The sequence below is a fragment of the Malus domestica genome, chromosome 14 (assembly GCF_042453785.1).
Source record: "Malus domestica chromosome 14, GDT2T_hap1".
Classification (NCBI taxonomy): domain Eukaryota; kingdom Viridiplantae; phylum Streptophyta; class Magnoliopsida; order Rosales; family Rosaceae; genus Malus; species Malus domestica.
The window spans coordinates 170659-185158 of NC_091674.1; the positions used below are offsets into that span (position 1 = coordinate 170659).

General features: G+C 36.2%; 1 protein-coding gene across 1 annotated transcript; it reads left to right on the top strand.

Annotated features, from left to right (window-relative positions):
• The first annotated feature begins 596 nt into the window (after nt 1-596).
• LOC103453867 (glyoxylate/succinic semialdehyde reductase 1) lies at nt 597-7764 on the top strand. The gene is made up of 8 exons (XM_008393449.4): nt 597-964; nt 1503-1613; nt 1696-1797; nt 3414-3515; nt 4968-5083; nt 5921-5999; nt 6070-6240; nt 7315-7764. Exons 1-8 carry the CDS (start codon nt 860-862, stop codon nt 7411-7413), a joined length of 885 nt encoding a protein of 294 aa, XP_008391671.3. The 5' UTR covers nt 597-859; the 3' UTR covers nt 7414-7764.
• The last annotated feature ends 6736 nt before the right edge of the window (nt 7765-14500 follow it).

The following is a 14500-nucleotide window of genomic DNA, read 5'->3' on the forward strand; positions in this document are numbered from 1 at the left end:
CTGGGACGAAAAAAAATTGACCCAGTCATTGGCCACATGGGTGCCACGTCACAGTTAACGGCAGACTTAACAGTTTGACTAACGGATGTATGAGACTGTCCCAAAATTTACACTTTAGGTATGACTCTGGGACGAAAAAAAATTGATGTACTAAATGTTGAAAACCACGAAACATGAGAGTAGTAAACAGTCTTTTGCCCAAATTATTATTTGAATTCATTTCTCCAAAGATCAATGGAATAGGTGAAGTGATTAACTTCCCCAAAGCATCAACGTGGAAGACTGCAAGTGGGTTCCCTCCCAAGATGATGAGTGGGGAGTAAGAGGACAAACAGAAGAACCAGGGGATTTACGTGGGACGCATCTATCCGTCCGAAAAATGACAGGACAAAAATCCACGTTAAGTCATCAAATTACATTTTTGCTCATCATCTTTAATTAGTAGTAATATTTATTATAATTCTCTATAACTTTTTTTTATTGAATGAATTTAATTTTGAAATTTATGCTTATGTACTGTACATCTCTCAAAATTTATTCTCATCAAATAAAAATAAATAATAATAAACATCATTATCACTTAGTTGTGGGGAGCAAAATTATTTTTAATCAGATAACTTGGGCCCAGCAAATAATAAAAAAAGGGAGACCTAAAAAGTTGCTATCTTTTTTTTGCCTGTTTCTTTAGTGTTTTGAGCTTCATATCAATGTCTACTGGATACATACAGTGAGAGAATAATATATTGATGATAATAATCGCATACAATAAGTGGATTTATTTTGTGTTGGCTCTAGAGTTTGGACTTTGGAGAGAGAGGAAGAGAGAGAAAGATTGAGAGATTGAGAGAGAGAGTGAGATATGGAGGTCGGGTTTCTGGGGCTGGGAATAATGGGGAAAGCCATGTCTATGAATCTGCTCAGGCATGGCTTCAAGGTAACCGTTTGGAACAGGACTCTTTCTAAGGTATTTTAAGACTCTTGTGCTCTATGTAATCATGTGCTCTATGTAATCATCCCTATCAAAGCTACTTGTTTGAATGTTGCTTAATCTTCTATTCCAATCGTCATGCTAGATTATATATGTTGCAATGCTGAGAATCTGGGCATACATACAATCAAACGAAAATGGATTTTTAGCCAAATAGTCCTTGAGATTGGTATTCCTCCTCATTTTGGTCCTGATAATGAAAATCAATAGAAGGGGTTCTAAGTTCACTGTAAATTATTTTAGTCAAAATTTGTCAATATTTTCGTTAAATTGTGACGTGAACGGCCACGTGACCACTTTTTAAAGAGTATTTATGTCAAACTACCCTTTCACGCAACGTGGATATTGACAAATTTTTCATGGAAGGATAAAAAATGATTTATGGTGGACAAACAATGGACTTTTTCTATCGATATTCAATGTTAGGACCAAAGTGGGGACTTATGCAGATCTCAGAGAACATTTTGGCGATTCTGACAAGACAATGTCATTTTATCTCTAACTTTGATTGCAGAGTCATGAACTCGTGGAGCATGGTGCTTCTGTTGCAGAAACCCCTGCAGAAGTGGTTAGGAAGTGCAAGTATACCATTGCAATGTTATCTGATCCTTCAGCTGCTCTTTCGGTTGGTATTCTTCACTCTGGTATTTTGAGTTTTTGACACATCATCTACTTGTCTTCAACTCATCAAAATATATAATACTTAGGTGGTGTTTGGAAAAGATGGCATTCTTGAGCAGATTTGTGCTGGAAAATCTTATGTTGACATGTCTACAGTTGATGCTGATACTTCTTCAAAGATCAATGAGGTTTGAGTTACTTGCGAATGATATCCCCTCCTCCTTGTTTACATTTCTTGTGCGTCATTCCGGTCACCATTGTTTTTAAGACTTTCAAACGAATGGGGTAGAATTTTACCTTTTTACTAATGCATATGTCTATAGCAGGAATTTGTATCAAGAAATCTAAGTTGGAGTTTTGAACTTGTATGAGTAGGTTAACATATGAATACTTCCAGAAAGTTGTCTCAAATGTAGGACAATCTGTAAAGGCTAATCTCTCGTGTAACATGTTAGACTTTCAATAAGTAAAAGGATTTTATAGGTAGTGAAAGTGAAAGACATTTTATCTGTGGTTTTCTGACAGATACAGGATCTTCCTGATTCAGAATGCTATTTTGGGCCTTTTCATGTAGTGAATATGTAGACATGTGGGAAGGTAGGGTAGCTTCTTGACTGAATCTTGATGTAAGGTCAAGAAGTTGCTAGAATGAAGTTTGACTTTATACTGGTGTAGGTGAAGAGTTGGGGCTGAAAGAAGTAGGGTTCTAAAATGAGGAAAACCAAGAATTACGATTTTGGCTTTGTTCGTTACTTTTTATGGTCTTGCAGGGACTAACATCCAAGTAAAAGAAAAGAAAATTTAATAGAGGGATGAAAACTCAAAGTGTAGTTGATTACATTAAAAAACCATATGTGATACGTGTCCATAAGTTTTCACTACCAATTTACTTACTTACAGGCAGAGCTAGAATTGTAACCTTGGTGATCTGAAATGTAAAATAAAAGGGCATAAATATATATTCATGTTCAAAGCTAAATATTTTTATTTCCTTATGCACAACTTAGGATTCTGAGGCTAGAATTGGCAGGAAGTTCAGAGTGTTATAAAAGCTAGAAGTTAGAGTTCTTAGCATCAGCACTCTTATGGAGTATATTTAGTGAACAAGAAAATACAAGTCAAAAAGCTGGATTTAATGACACTTCAGAAAAAGGTCACTCACACTCTCCCAAAAAAAGATTGAAAATTAGCAATCTGCAGGAAGTTCATATGTTTGTTTTGAAAAACTGTTCGTTTAGAAGGGCTCTGTTGGTAAGCAGTTCTTGGTTGGATCAACTTGCACTAGGAAAAAGAAAAGAGTTAGATATTTAAAACCAGAGCATGAGGCAGTTCTATAGCTAAATTCACTTTACCAGATTATAGCTGACTGCATAAAAGGAGAAGTGAGAAAACGTAGACTGAAAATTTGTTTGTGCAATGTTCGAAAAGAAGGCTATACATGATTAGAATATCTCTAGTTAAGGCCTGCACACTGGAACTAGCCTTTCGTTCTTTTTTTTTTCTCACAGTTCCTGACATGCTTCCAAAGATGTGCCTCATCAATTATGCACTGATTCGGAGCTGCTACTTTGCACTTAAGATACAAAGCTCGGTTGAATTTTTACTTCATCTACTATCAGTATTGCTTTATCAGTTAAACCTCAGGATGCTTTCTGGTGTTCTTTGAAGATGACTAATTTTCATATGTAGTTTCCTTATGTAATTACGATTTTGAACTATTTTTTCATCACATATTTGAATAAAAAATATTAAGCGGAAAAGTATCTTCCCATATATAACTAAGGTTTGCACCGAATATCTACAGGCAATTAAAGAAAGGGGCGGTTACTTTCTTGAAGCTCCTGTTTCAGGTAGCAAAAAGCCCGCAGAAGATGGTCAACTAGTTATCCTTGCAGCTGGTGAGAAGGTAATATGTTACGCAGGTTATCATTTCTGCAGTTTGTTGCTTTATACATAGTTCTGGCCACCTGCCAGATATGCTTTCCTGCATATAATTTATGTTGCATTATGTTTTGGGATCTTATAGGGAGTAACATTGTTGGGACACGTGTCAATTGATTAGGCATATGGTGAGCATACACCAAAGTTTATGGTGGTGAGCAAAAATGCTCCCTAAAAGATTTGGTCTCCCTAGTATTACCCATTTGAAAATATAAAGGACATTGCTTGATGGGGACTGCTAGCAACCTTTGCACTAACCTTTACACAAAAACAAGACTCTTGCTTTTGGCTAGGAATTAAAGATGGAAAATAGAAAAAATAATTTCAAAGGCACTAAATGTCTTGGTTTTTGTGTAAAAAGATGACAAATGACATTGCTGAATTGAAAAGGTTCAATGCAAAGATAAGTGCAAAGGTTGCTAACATTTCTCTTGCTTGACATTTGACCTTCTTGTTCAAGAAGGTGCTGCATGTAAACACACCCACACACACGTGCGGATACACGCACACACAGAGAAGAGAACAAACACAAATATACAAGGACGACTGACTTTATTTGTGCATGTAAACAGAATATACATTTTGAGCCACCGGTCGCATATTTGTTTCAGTCACATGCTTTGCAAAGTTAACCATTGAATACGAGGGTGCACATGGGTAAAAGTGGCAGTTTCAAATGTGTTAAGCAAGATTTTATTGTTTTCAAAGTTAATTTGACGTAGGTTTTTTAGGAGCTTTAATGAGGGGTTGTCTAGGAGCTTTCAAGCGCAATTAAGAGATAGAATTGGATCATAAAATTTTAAGGAGGAGGAATAATAGTTCTATTAGGATGATAAGTCCTGAAGAAAATTTAGGTTCCACCACAAAACGAATTGGCAATATGGGGAGTAGCCCAACTTACTTATAAGCCCATGTAAGGTCCCTCCTCCCATCAATGTGGGATTTATTCTTAATGAATCGAATATTCTCCATGTATACCTCATTTTCAAGAAGGATATAGATTTAGATTATGGAACAATGAACTTTTGAGGGTACGGTTGATTTTCATTGAGATGTTTACTAACTTCTAGGATCAGAACAGTATCCAGTCTGTTTACTGAAGTTTTACCAGGATCGATAAATCAAAGATCTTATACGAATACTTCATTGTACACAAAAAAAAATTGATTCAGATTATTGAGTTTTGTGGCATTTTATGTACTTGGGATTTATAATAGTAATAAAAAGGAACATGGATATGATTCCACTTGCATCAACATGTTATAACCAAGGTGAATAGAATTTTAAAGTAATAATTAAACTATAGCTTCTGCATCAAAATTTTATGAGCTTTTTTGGAGCAGTCATGAGTTTCTATAGTTGAGTCAGGAATCATTTTAATGTAACATCACTGCATGATTTCACTGTTCAAATGTAGGCATTGTACGAGGAAGTGATTCCGGCTTTCAATGTCATGGGAAAGAAGTCTTTCTATTTGGGGCAGGTTGGAAATGGAGCAAAAATGAAACTTGTTGTCAACATGATAATGGGAAGGTAATGGTTGCTTTCTGCACAAATGATCCATAATATAATGGAGAATCATTTTCGCAGCTTTTTTTGTCAAATAAAGTGAATAGTATTGTCTCAAGAACGCAAATATGGGGGTGGAATTTTCTAGTAGGAAGATGCAGTATGCTGATGTACTAGCGTAATACTTTTTTGGAAGTTAGAAACAGTATTGACAATATCAGATATTACTCTCATAATATGTTGTGGCACTAAGTACATTTGAAGACTTCTTTCAAAATGGTGGGCCATGAGGCTCTAATTTTCTCACTAATTTTCTCATTTTACACCTTGACGTTTTGACATGCAACCAATGTACACCTTCTGTTAGGTTGACCATGTAATCAACTGTTAACTGTTGACGTGACAATCACCCACTACCTATGCCACAATGAAGTAGAACACACCAAGGCCATATTGGGAGTAGATCCAGCACTGTCACTTCAACAATTAACGGCCAGACAGTCAAATTAACAGAAAGTGAAAAATGATTTAATGTTTAAACGTTGGGGTGTAATCTTAAAACAATAGAAACTCATGGCCCAATTTTTTAAATATTATCTTCAATTTCGGCTACTCCTAATTTACCTCAGATATCCTCGTTCCTGATCTTATCCTTTTTCGTGTGGCCGCACATCCAAAGAAGCATTCTCATCTTCACAACACTCATTTTGTGTACATATCAATAAAAATTATAAAACGTTTCTCGCAAGTTGACATCACATAATAATCCAACTTGGTGCTTCTAATCTAGTATATATAGATTCATTATTCATACAGCCGAAGCAATTATGGTAAATATATTACTCGTTCTGTTTATTGCAGCATGATGAATGCATTCTCTGAAGGACTTGTTCTTGCTGGGAGAAGTGGACTGGAACCTTCTGTTCTTCTTGATGTGTTGGTCAGTAGCTACCTAGACTTTATTTTACTAGTTGTTGATCTGCTTACTGTTGATGAGTTTATTTTGGCAGGATCTAGGTGGAATTGCAAACCCAATGTTTAGGTTGAAAGGACCCACTATGATACAGGGCAGTCACTCGCCTGCATTTCCTTTGAAACATCAACAGAAGGACATGAGATTGGCTCTTGCCCTTGGGGATGAAACAGCTACATCAATGCCAGTAGCTGCTGCAGCTAATGAGGTTATGCTCTGACTTGTTCTTTGTTAACTGTCTACAAAGTTGGCCATAGTGTAAAAGTAGAGTTTTCTTAACGTGATTCCAAGATTTAGAAGACAACCCCAGGGCTGCTGCTGTCCAATAAAAGCTAATTTTAACAGATAGTGGTTTGATGTCACTTCTTTCAAAACCCTTATCTACTGTCTACATATCTTCCACGTAACATAAGTCTTTCCAGTACCTCGCAACTTCAAATGTCCACCATCATCATTGAGAAACCATTTAAACACTTGACTCGTTTTCAGAACTGTGTTAGTTGATAGTGTTGTTTAAATTGAATTACGTGTTTATACTTGGAAGTTTGAAATAATTGGAATTTTGTAGTGTACAGTCATGATCTTAAATTTCTAAAGAGAAGATAGTAGAGTAGCATATAAAGATATCTATACCCTTAGGCCTCTTTTTGGCTTCTAGGATTAGATTAGAATGGATAACCTTTAAGTTTATAGTATGTTGAAGGTAGAGGAAAACAATTTTCATTTTGGGGGGATTAGATTGGAATGAATAAGCTTTCTTCTTGAGTAATCCATCTTCTAACTTCAAATTGGCCACATTTTTTTCATTTTTTCTTTCAGCATACCTTGAAAATGGTGTTTTATCCATTGCAATCCAATTCTTTATACTAGACAAAGCCTAAGGAAACCAATATATTATCGGAAGACTTGTAGTTTTATTGTCAAGCAATGAGATTTGGAATATGTTAACGTGAGAGATTTCCAAGTTCCAAGCAAGGAAAAGTTATTAATAAATGGATCACAAAAATGTTGGATATGAGGAATTAAAAATCCCTATCATGAGCATTACAAAGGCAAGTGTGAAGGATTTGTAAACGACTCCTTCCAGGTAAGGATTTGCAAATCCATCTCACACGTCTTTTGTAATGCTCATATGAAGCATTTCCAATTCCTCCTATCTTACATTTTGCGATACATTCTTTAATTATTTGACCTCATTTCCTTATGACTTGAAAATCTCTCGCTCAAACATAGTTTTAGAGCAATAATACCCTAACGATTTATGTTTATTATGGTATTTTAGGCTTTCAAGAAGGCTAGAAGCATGGGGCTTGGGGACCTTGACTTTTCTGCTGTCTATGAGACCGTGAAGACTCTTGAAGAACCCTCTCGAAACAGCTAACTGCGTTAAGCTAACAAAGTCAATGCGCCGGGGGAGATAGCAATGCGGTCATACACATCGAACATTACCTTTACATGGAGAATGCGACGACGGAGGACTTTTAAATAAAACAGGCACTCATTTGTATCATCATACTCAGGAATGATTCTATGCACTCCCATAAATTTGCTTTAAAACACTTTGGGAATTCTAACAATAAAAATTATTCCCAAAGAATTATCACCTTGTTTTGCATTACATGTGGACTGGAATCTATTACTAATAGCACGTTTATTGTAAAAACAGAAACTTACTGTTCTTTGTGATTTGACTTAAGCTTTTATGAAGGAAATCATTTTACTTAGACAGAAATGGTTTCCAGATTTGTTCTATATATTTTATTTGCCTTTTATACTTTGAAAAACTAAAACCAAAACCATCATGCATATTTTACTTAGATTTGCTAGTAGTTCATTCATGCCTGTATTTCCACGGTCAACCTTCAGGTATGAGTTGAAGAGAGAGAATAAATAGATTGTAAGCAGCTGTGGATCTCACTCTCAAGTCTTTGTGGATATTCTTAGTAGAACCTTTTTCGACAGAAATTCTTTGCATCCAACTTTTTATTGTGTGCTGTATATTTTGAGGATAAAATGACTATCGTTCTAGTTGCAGATCTTTGATATTAAAGGTTTTTGGGGTGTGGAGGCTCAAATGTCATGGGTTTGTTATGAGCATTAAGTTTGTCAAATTACTTTGAAATTAAGGGGAAAAAGAGGGTAAGATAACTAATCCCAAATGTAGACTTCCAAGGGATACCAAATAGGCTGCAAATATTTCACCTTTCTAGGCACTTATAGTACACTATATTTGTGTTACTGGCAGACCCCTGGTGAAAGTTGACCTGTATGACTCAGTTTTTCTGCAGATGATTTCTATTTCTAATCTAATTTACCAATACATATGTGTGAAGATGATTTTGGTACTTCACATTGATGTTTCCTTGCAAATGGTATTCAGCTCATTCATGAAAGAGATTTGTTTAGGCAGCTTTAAAAGGGAGCTCAGCCCCTCATTCGTAATTATCCGGTTCAAAAAAGTTATCAAATCATTCAGAAATTAAAGTAGAAGGTTGATAATCCCATTTGAGGGAGTTTGTCAAGGGGGCAATTGTATTCTCTTGAATGTCTTTGAGAATTTTTGGCGTTTAGTCTTTTAAGTGTTTGTGTGCAAAGTGATTAAGGACTTTACTAACTGTGGAAGCTGGCATTTTTAAGCAAAGTTAACATGATGTACCTTTCATGTTGGCCGATTAACATAAAGGTATAGAATGTAATGGAAACAGACTAAACAAAGAATATATATACTCATTGTTTGGAGAAAAAAACTTGTTCATTTTGAAGTAGTAAGGAATTAGATAAAATATTGTTATTTCAACTCCCCTCTAGATATTTTTTATGCATCCGGCACTAGACTAAATTTAGCAAATAAAAAATAACTAGAAACACGGTAGCATGAAATTTTTTTATATTAATAATTGAGTATGGTACTCTTGCAAAATTTGGAACTAATCCCCTCTTCTCTCGGCTGTCTCTCTGTTTTTATGGTTGCTTTTCAGCTCTTGCCGCACCCTATTCATGAGTACAGGGTGTCAGGGTGTGGTTTACATGCCTATAATCTGACTAGGAAATCACATTTGCATTCCTATTCCTTTTCTGCTTTTAGTATTCCTATTCTAATTGTACAAGAAGACAAGAATTTGTGCACCTTTAATTTTTTAATACAATTCTAAACAAAATAGGACTCTTTAACAAAAGACGAACCAAATCCTAACAAATACATGTGCATTTTGAAATATCAAGAGTATACTTTAAAGTTTCCCTCCTTTCCACTATTTTCTACAGCATCTATTAAATTAAATAGGTGCACAGGTGATTTTATTTCACCGCCTGGCAGAGTGAAGTTATAGTACTGCAGGTATGTGCTCACTTGTTAATGGATTTTAATAAAAGAATTTTAACGAAAAGTTCACGGTACTGTTTATTTTAACGAAAAATCATATTTTTATACTAAAAAGTTAATCTTGATACTATTCACTTTATCTTTTATTTTGTCCTTATCGTTAAAACTCAAAATTTTCAAACCCTTTTCATTCGTTTTCCTTTTTAATAAAGCTTTTGCTTCTGTGATATGAATATTTATGCTGATTGAGGTGAAGTTATATAACAAGCAGATTTTTTTGGTGCTGTTAAAGGAACATTGAAACTAAGCTCTTACCAGACTTGTGTTGAGCCCGTGATTGGCTAAATTTGGAAACTCTGTTCTAGCCTTTATCAATTTCCTCATATTCACAGTTAGTAGACTCTAGTCTCTCACCACATATTTAGTCATGACTTTTGTGTTGGATAAGCCATTTTAATGACAGTGCTGTACAGCGCCCTTGTAAAATTAAAGGCTCATGGAAAATCTCCTTTTCGTTTTCTTTGATACTTGATAGCATGGAAACCCTCTTATATTGTAGGAATATAATTTTGGAATTCCCTTTCCTATAGCGTTTTTGAACTATGTCAATGTGGCTCGGAAAAGAGAAATTAAGGTCATCTTTAACTCTAAACGTAGCTCCGTTCAGAATTATAGCTCTGCAAAAACATATATTTTAAGAACAATCCAGACCATATTTATATATCATCTTCAACCAAAAGGGACTAAACATAGCCTTTCAATCATTTTATTAGTTTTAAGTTTTTTTTTTAATTTATTGATTAATTTGATTAAACTACTACTTATACCATATTAAAATAAAGATATCTGGACATAATTCTTGAGATGAATAGAAAATGTGAAAAACTTAGATTAAAATGAATATGTAAATCAAGTCATCATATCCAAGACCTACACATTAAGCATAAATTCTATTACTCAGGATTTTTTAAACATTTTAAGTTTGAAAGTAGCCTTTCAGAAAATGTAAAAGAAAAGTAAAAGAACCAGAAATCAAAATCATTATCCAATCACTGAAACCAGCAATGGTGGCATGAGGGTCACAAGCCCTTGCGGCAGGAGTGGGCTCCATATCGGGAGTAAGCCACATACTTCCGAAACGGGCTGGGTACCAGTCCAAGATTTGATAGCGAGATAACCCTTCGGCTATGTTTTGCTTGGTGATTTTTAGGCCAAGATTTGATAGCAAGATAACCCTTCGGCCATGTTTTGCTTGGTGGTTTTTAGCCCAACATATGGTTGGAGATGAGTTTTGTCCAACATCAAGCGATGCTTTGACCCCTTGGCCCATCTGGAGAGGTTAACTCTTTACTTTCTGGGGTAGTTTCTGGTGAGTCAATAAAAAGGGTAAATTTTAGTTGATTACCTAGAAGTTTCTTGGTTTTCAACTTTTCGTATGTGAAGTTTTTTTCATTCTTGTCTGATATCTAAAGTGATAATTTTGATACACTTTCATTCATCCGTTAAGCTTTCTGTTAAAACAGTCTTTAAGATGTGAATTTGCACCCGCTTAGACAATGATTGATCGCCACTCGTCAATCTCGACCATGCAGTTATTTAAAAAATTTAAAAATAAAAAAAAACTAAACCCTAAAAGTAGGCTTTTAGTTTGGGTACTCTCTCATAGACTTCAAAAATACCACGTCACCTCCCATCGCTAGCGTCTACTCCAACGGGCGTAATCACCTGCTATTCTTCCTTTCTCTCTTTCTCCTCCTCCCCCACTATTTCTATTTTGGGTAAATTACATAGTACCCCCTCAAGTTTGAGGTCTATTACAACATTTTTAAAATATTTCACTTTCATACCTCACCTACTATTTTATTTCAATATAGTACCTTCGTTACATTTTTCATCCATTGATCCGTTAAGAGCTGAAGTGGCTGCTACATTTGTACCACGTGGCAAATTTTTTATTTTTTATTTTTTTTTAAAACCTGAATCTTCTCAACAAACAAACAAACAAAAACAAAAAAACAAAAAAACGTAGAACCCACCCCACTTCCCCCGCAACCCTTCCCCACCCTTCTTCTCCCTCCTAAGCCTCCCAACCACCTCCTTCCCTCACCTCCGCCCAAGCAGCCACCGGCCCAACAACTGTCGCAAAATCCACTCTTCCTATACGGAACAACCTTATCTCATTCTCCTATTTAACTGACAACGTTTGGAAATCTAACCGACCTGTATATCCTTAAGAAACAAAGATTAGTGATCGAGAAATCGACCGGGTCGTCTTCAAATTTCTCGCGGCGGAGCTTGGACGTTGGTTTCAGTTCAAGAACCAAAACCCCTAGATGGTTCGAGTTCTGGAGCAATGCCGCCGTGGATCGTCGCCAAAGGAACTCAAACTCTTCATCGTCGTCGTGCTCTTCTCCGGAAAGATTCTTCAATATGTCGTCGAGGTCCAAAATCCCGAAATGGGTGGACGAGTACCGATCAAATCGGGTCAGCTATGAGACATGGCAAGTGGAGCGGTACGGTGGAGGGGTCCTATACACTGCTACGACGAAGGAGGAGGACAACGGCGGCGCTGCATAAGCTTCGACCTGAACAGATCCATCGGAGGACAACACTCTCCCATTCTCTCTCTATCTTCTCTCTCATCTCTCTCGATGGTGTGTTACGTGTCTGTGTTGGTGTAAACGTGTGACTGTGGAAGGTGGGGGGTTGTAGGGGAGGTGGGTTTTTGGATGGGATGGGAGGTGAAGAGAGTGAAGAAGAGGGAGGTGGTTGGGAGACTCGGCTCGAGAGGGAGAAGAGGGTAGGGAGGGGTTGCAGGGGAAAGTGGGGTGGGTTCTGTGTTTTTCATTTTTTTTTTTTTTTTTTGAGAAGATTCAGGTTTAAAAAAAATTTAAAAATTATTTTTTTTGCCACATGGCACACATGTGACAGCCACGTGTACAAATGTGGTAGCCACGTCAGCTCTTAACAGATCAATGGATGGAAAATGTAATGGGAGTACTATCTTGAAATAAAATAGTAGGTGAGGTATGAAAGTGAAATGTTTTAAAGATGTTGTATGAGGTTGTAATAAATCTCAAACCTGAGGGGGTACTATATAATTTACCTTTCTATTTTTCTCTCTCATTTTTCAATCTGCTTGGCGAGGTCGCCGTTGACTATCCGTATCAGCATTCCCTTGGTCCATCTGATGCGACTTTTTCAGGCCGTGGTTGGGGCCAAACAGGGGGATGTGCAGCATCCAGTTGATTCCGAATTGGGTGAAGCTATGCTACTAGTCCTGGATCTCGATGTTGCAGTAGAAGAGCTTGACGTCGAAGGGACGACGAGTTTACTTATGTTCTACCTTCATTGGAAACCATCTTTGAGAGCACAGTTAAAACTGAGATTTAGGTGGATGAATTTTGGCCCTTCCCCTCTTCTCATCTCTTTCTCACTAGTCTAATCTAGCAACTAGTTCAATTGCAACTCCAACCGCCATTTCTCACCTCTGACACTGATCCTAACCGAGCTGCACCACCTCTACAATCTCTAAGGGATGAATGTTATTTTTGCCCCAATTTTTTTTTTTTTTTTTTTGTTATTAATCAAGGTTAATTTATGTAAAACCATCTCCAACTCTTGGGCTAAAAGCCAAATTTTTTAGCACAGAAACAATTTTTCTGCTCCAACCCTTATTGCCTAATATTTTAGCCCCACGATTATTAAATAATGAACTTATGCTAATTTTTTTCTTAAATTAACTTTTTCAAAAAATATATATAGACTATCATAAATTAATTTTATGAACATTTTAATCTAAAAACATTTAAATTTTGATAAATATTGAAAAATCACTAAATTTTCCACAAAGCAAGCCTTCAACTTTCACCAATCTTTCAACTTTCACCAAACTTTCAACTTTCAACAATCATAAAGTGCATACTTTGTTGATAATCTTCCACCGATCGTAAACACCACCAACGTCCCTCCCGTCGCCGTTGCAGTTTTCTTGAAACTTTGCAATGATTTTATCCCACAAAACCTTTTTATTTTGATTTGTGCCAATTGCACCATCTTCGTTAATAGAAACCCATGTCAAACATAAAGCAACATCTTCCTCACAGGTCCAATTACGACCTCTAATATGCTCTCTTGCCATGTTGAACAATTTGGAAATGGAAAGAAATGGTAGAAAGATAAATTGGAAGAATTGTAGGAGAAATTTGAGTTTTGTGTGGATGTTTGAACAAATACACAGGTATTTATAGAGTTTTTGGGTAAATTTTGATTTAAATAATTTCTTTTAATTATTTTAGCCGTTGGATTTAAATTTGGGCCGTTAAATCTTTTTTTTACCGTTAGATTTGATTATATTCGATATCAGCCGTTGGATTCAATGTATTTTAAAATAACATTTTTTTAAAATAAAATTTGAATATGGACCATTGGATCAACCAACTGTCCTTAAATTTCTGTTGTTGGATGCGGAAAAGAGTCGTTAGGCTCAAGGATGTGGTCGACAACGGCCATGACAGTGTGCCCCTTGCTGTCAGGCGCTGAAGGCACGCGAGCCGTGTGGGGCGTGTCGGCAAGTGAGCGGGCCAAGACTGGGCCTTTTTTGGGCAAGTCCACACGTGTGTGGGGGGAACCTGGGGGGGTATTTGGCCCAGTTTTAGCATTTGGCTTTTATCCCAATGTTTTGGCTTAGGTTTGATGGTGTTTTGGGGGGGGTATAAATGAGGTATTTTGGCATTTAGCCCAGGTTTAGAATTTCTCGACAGCAGAGATAGATAGTGTTTTTTAGTTTTTTTTTTAATTTTAATTATATATATATTTTTAATTTTTAATATTCAAGTGGGCTCAGATTGGCTTGTAGCGTTCAATTATTGTTCACGTGACCGTCACGTCACAAATTAATGGATGTTTTAATAGAAAGCTTAACAGATGTATGAAGGTTTAAAAGCCAAAAATTGTTTGATTTGTCCAAAACTCATCTCTAACTAAAGGCTAGTTTATAATTATATGGAGTCCACTAGGCCATTATTTGACCAAATGGACATCAAGCTATCTAAATGTAGCCTCCCTCTTAGCATATTTTTGGTGTTGAGCCCCTCAATTGCAATAATTGATTCAAATTCAACGACTAAATTTGAAAACATCTAAA

Bases quoted from the DNA above. Each gene is read 5' to 3' on its own strand.
- LOC103453867 (XM_008393449.4), top strand. From the start codon at position 860: ATGGAGGTCGGGTTTCTGGGGCTGGGAATAATGGGGAAAGCCATGTCT. The intron at 965-1,502 runs GTATTTTAAGAC...CTTTGATTGCAG, and splicing joins GGAACAGGACTCTTTCTAAG to AGTCATGAACTCGTGGAGCA. The intron at 5,084-5,920 runs GTAATGGTTGCT...TGTTTATTGCAG, and splicing joins GTCAACATGATAATGGGAAG to CATGATGAATGCATTCTCTG.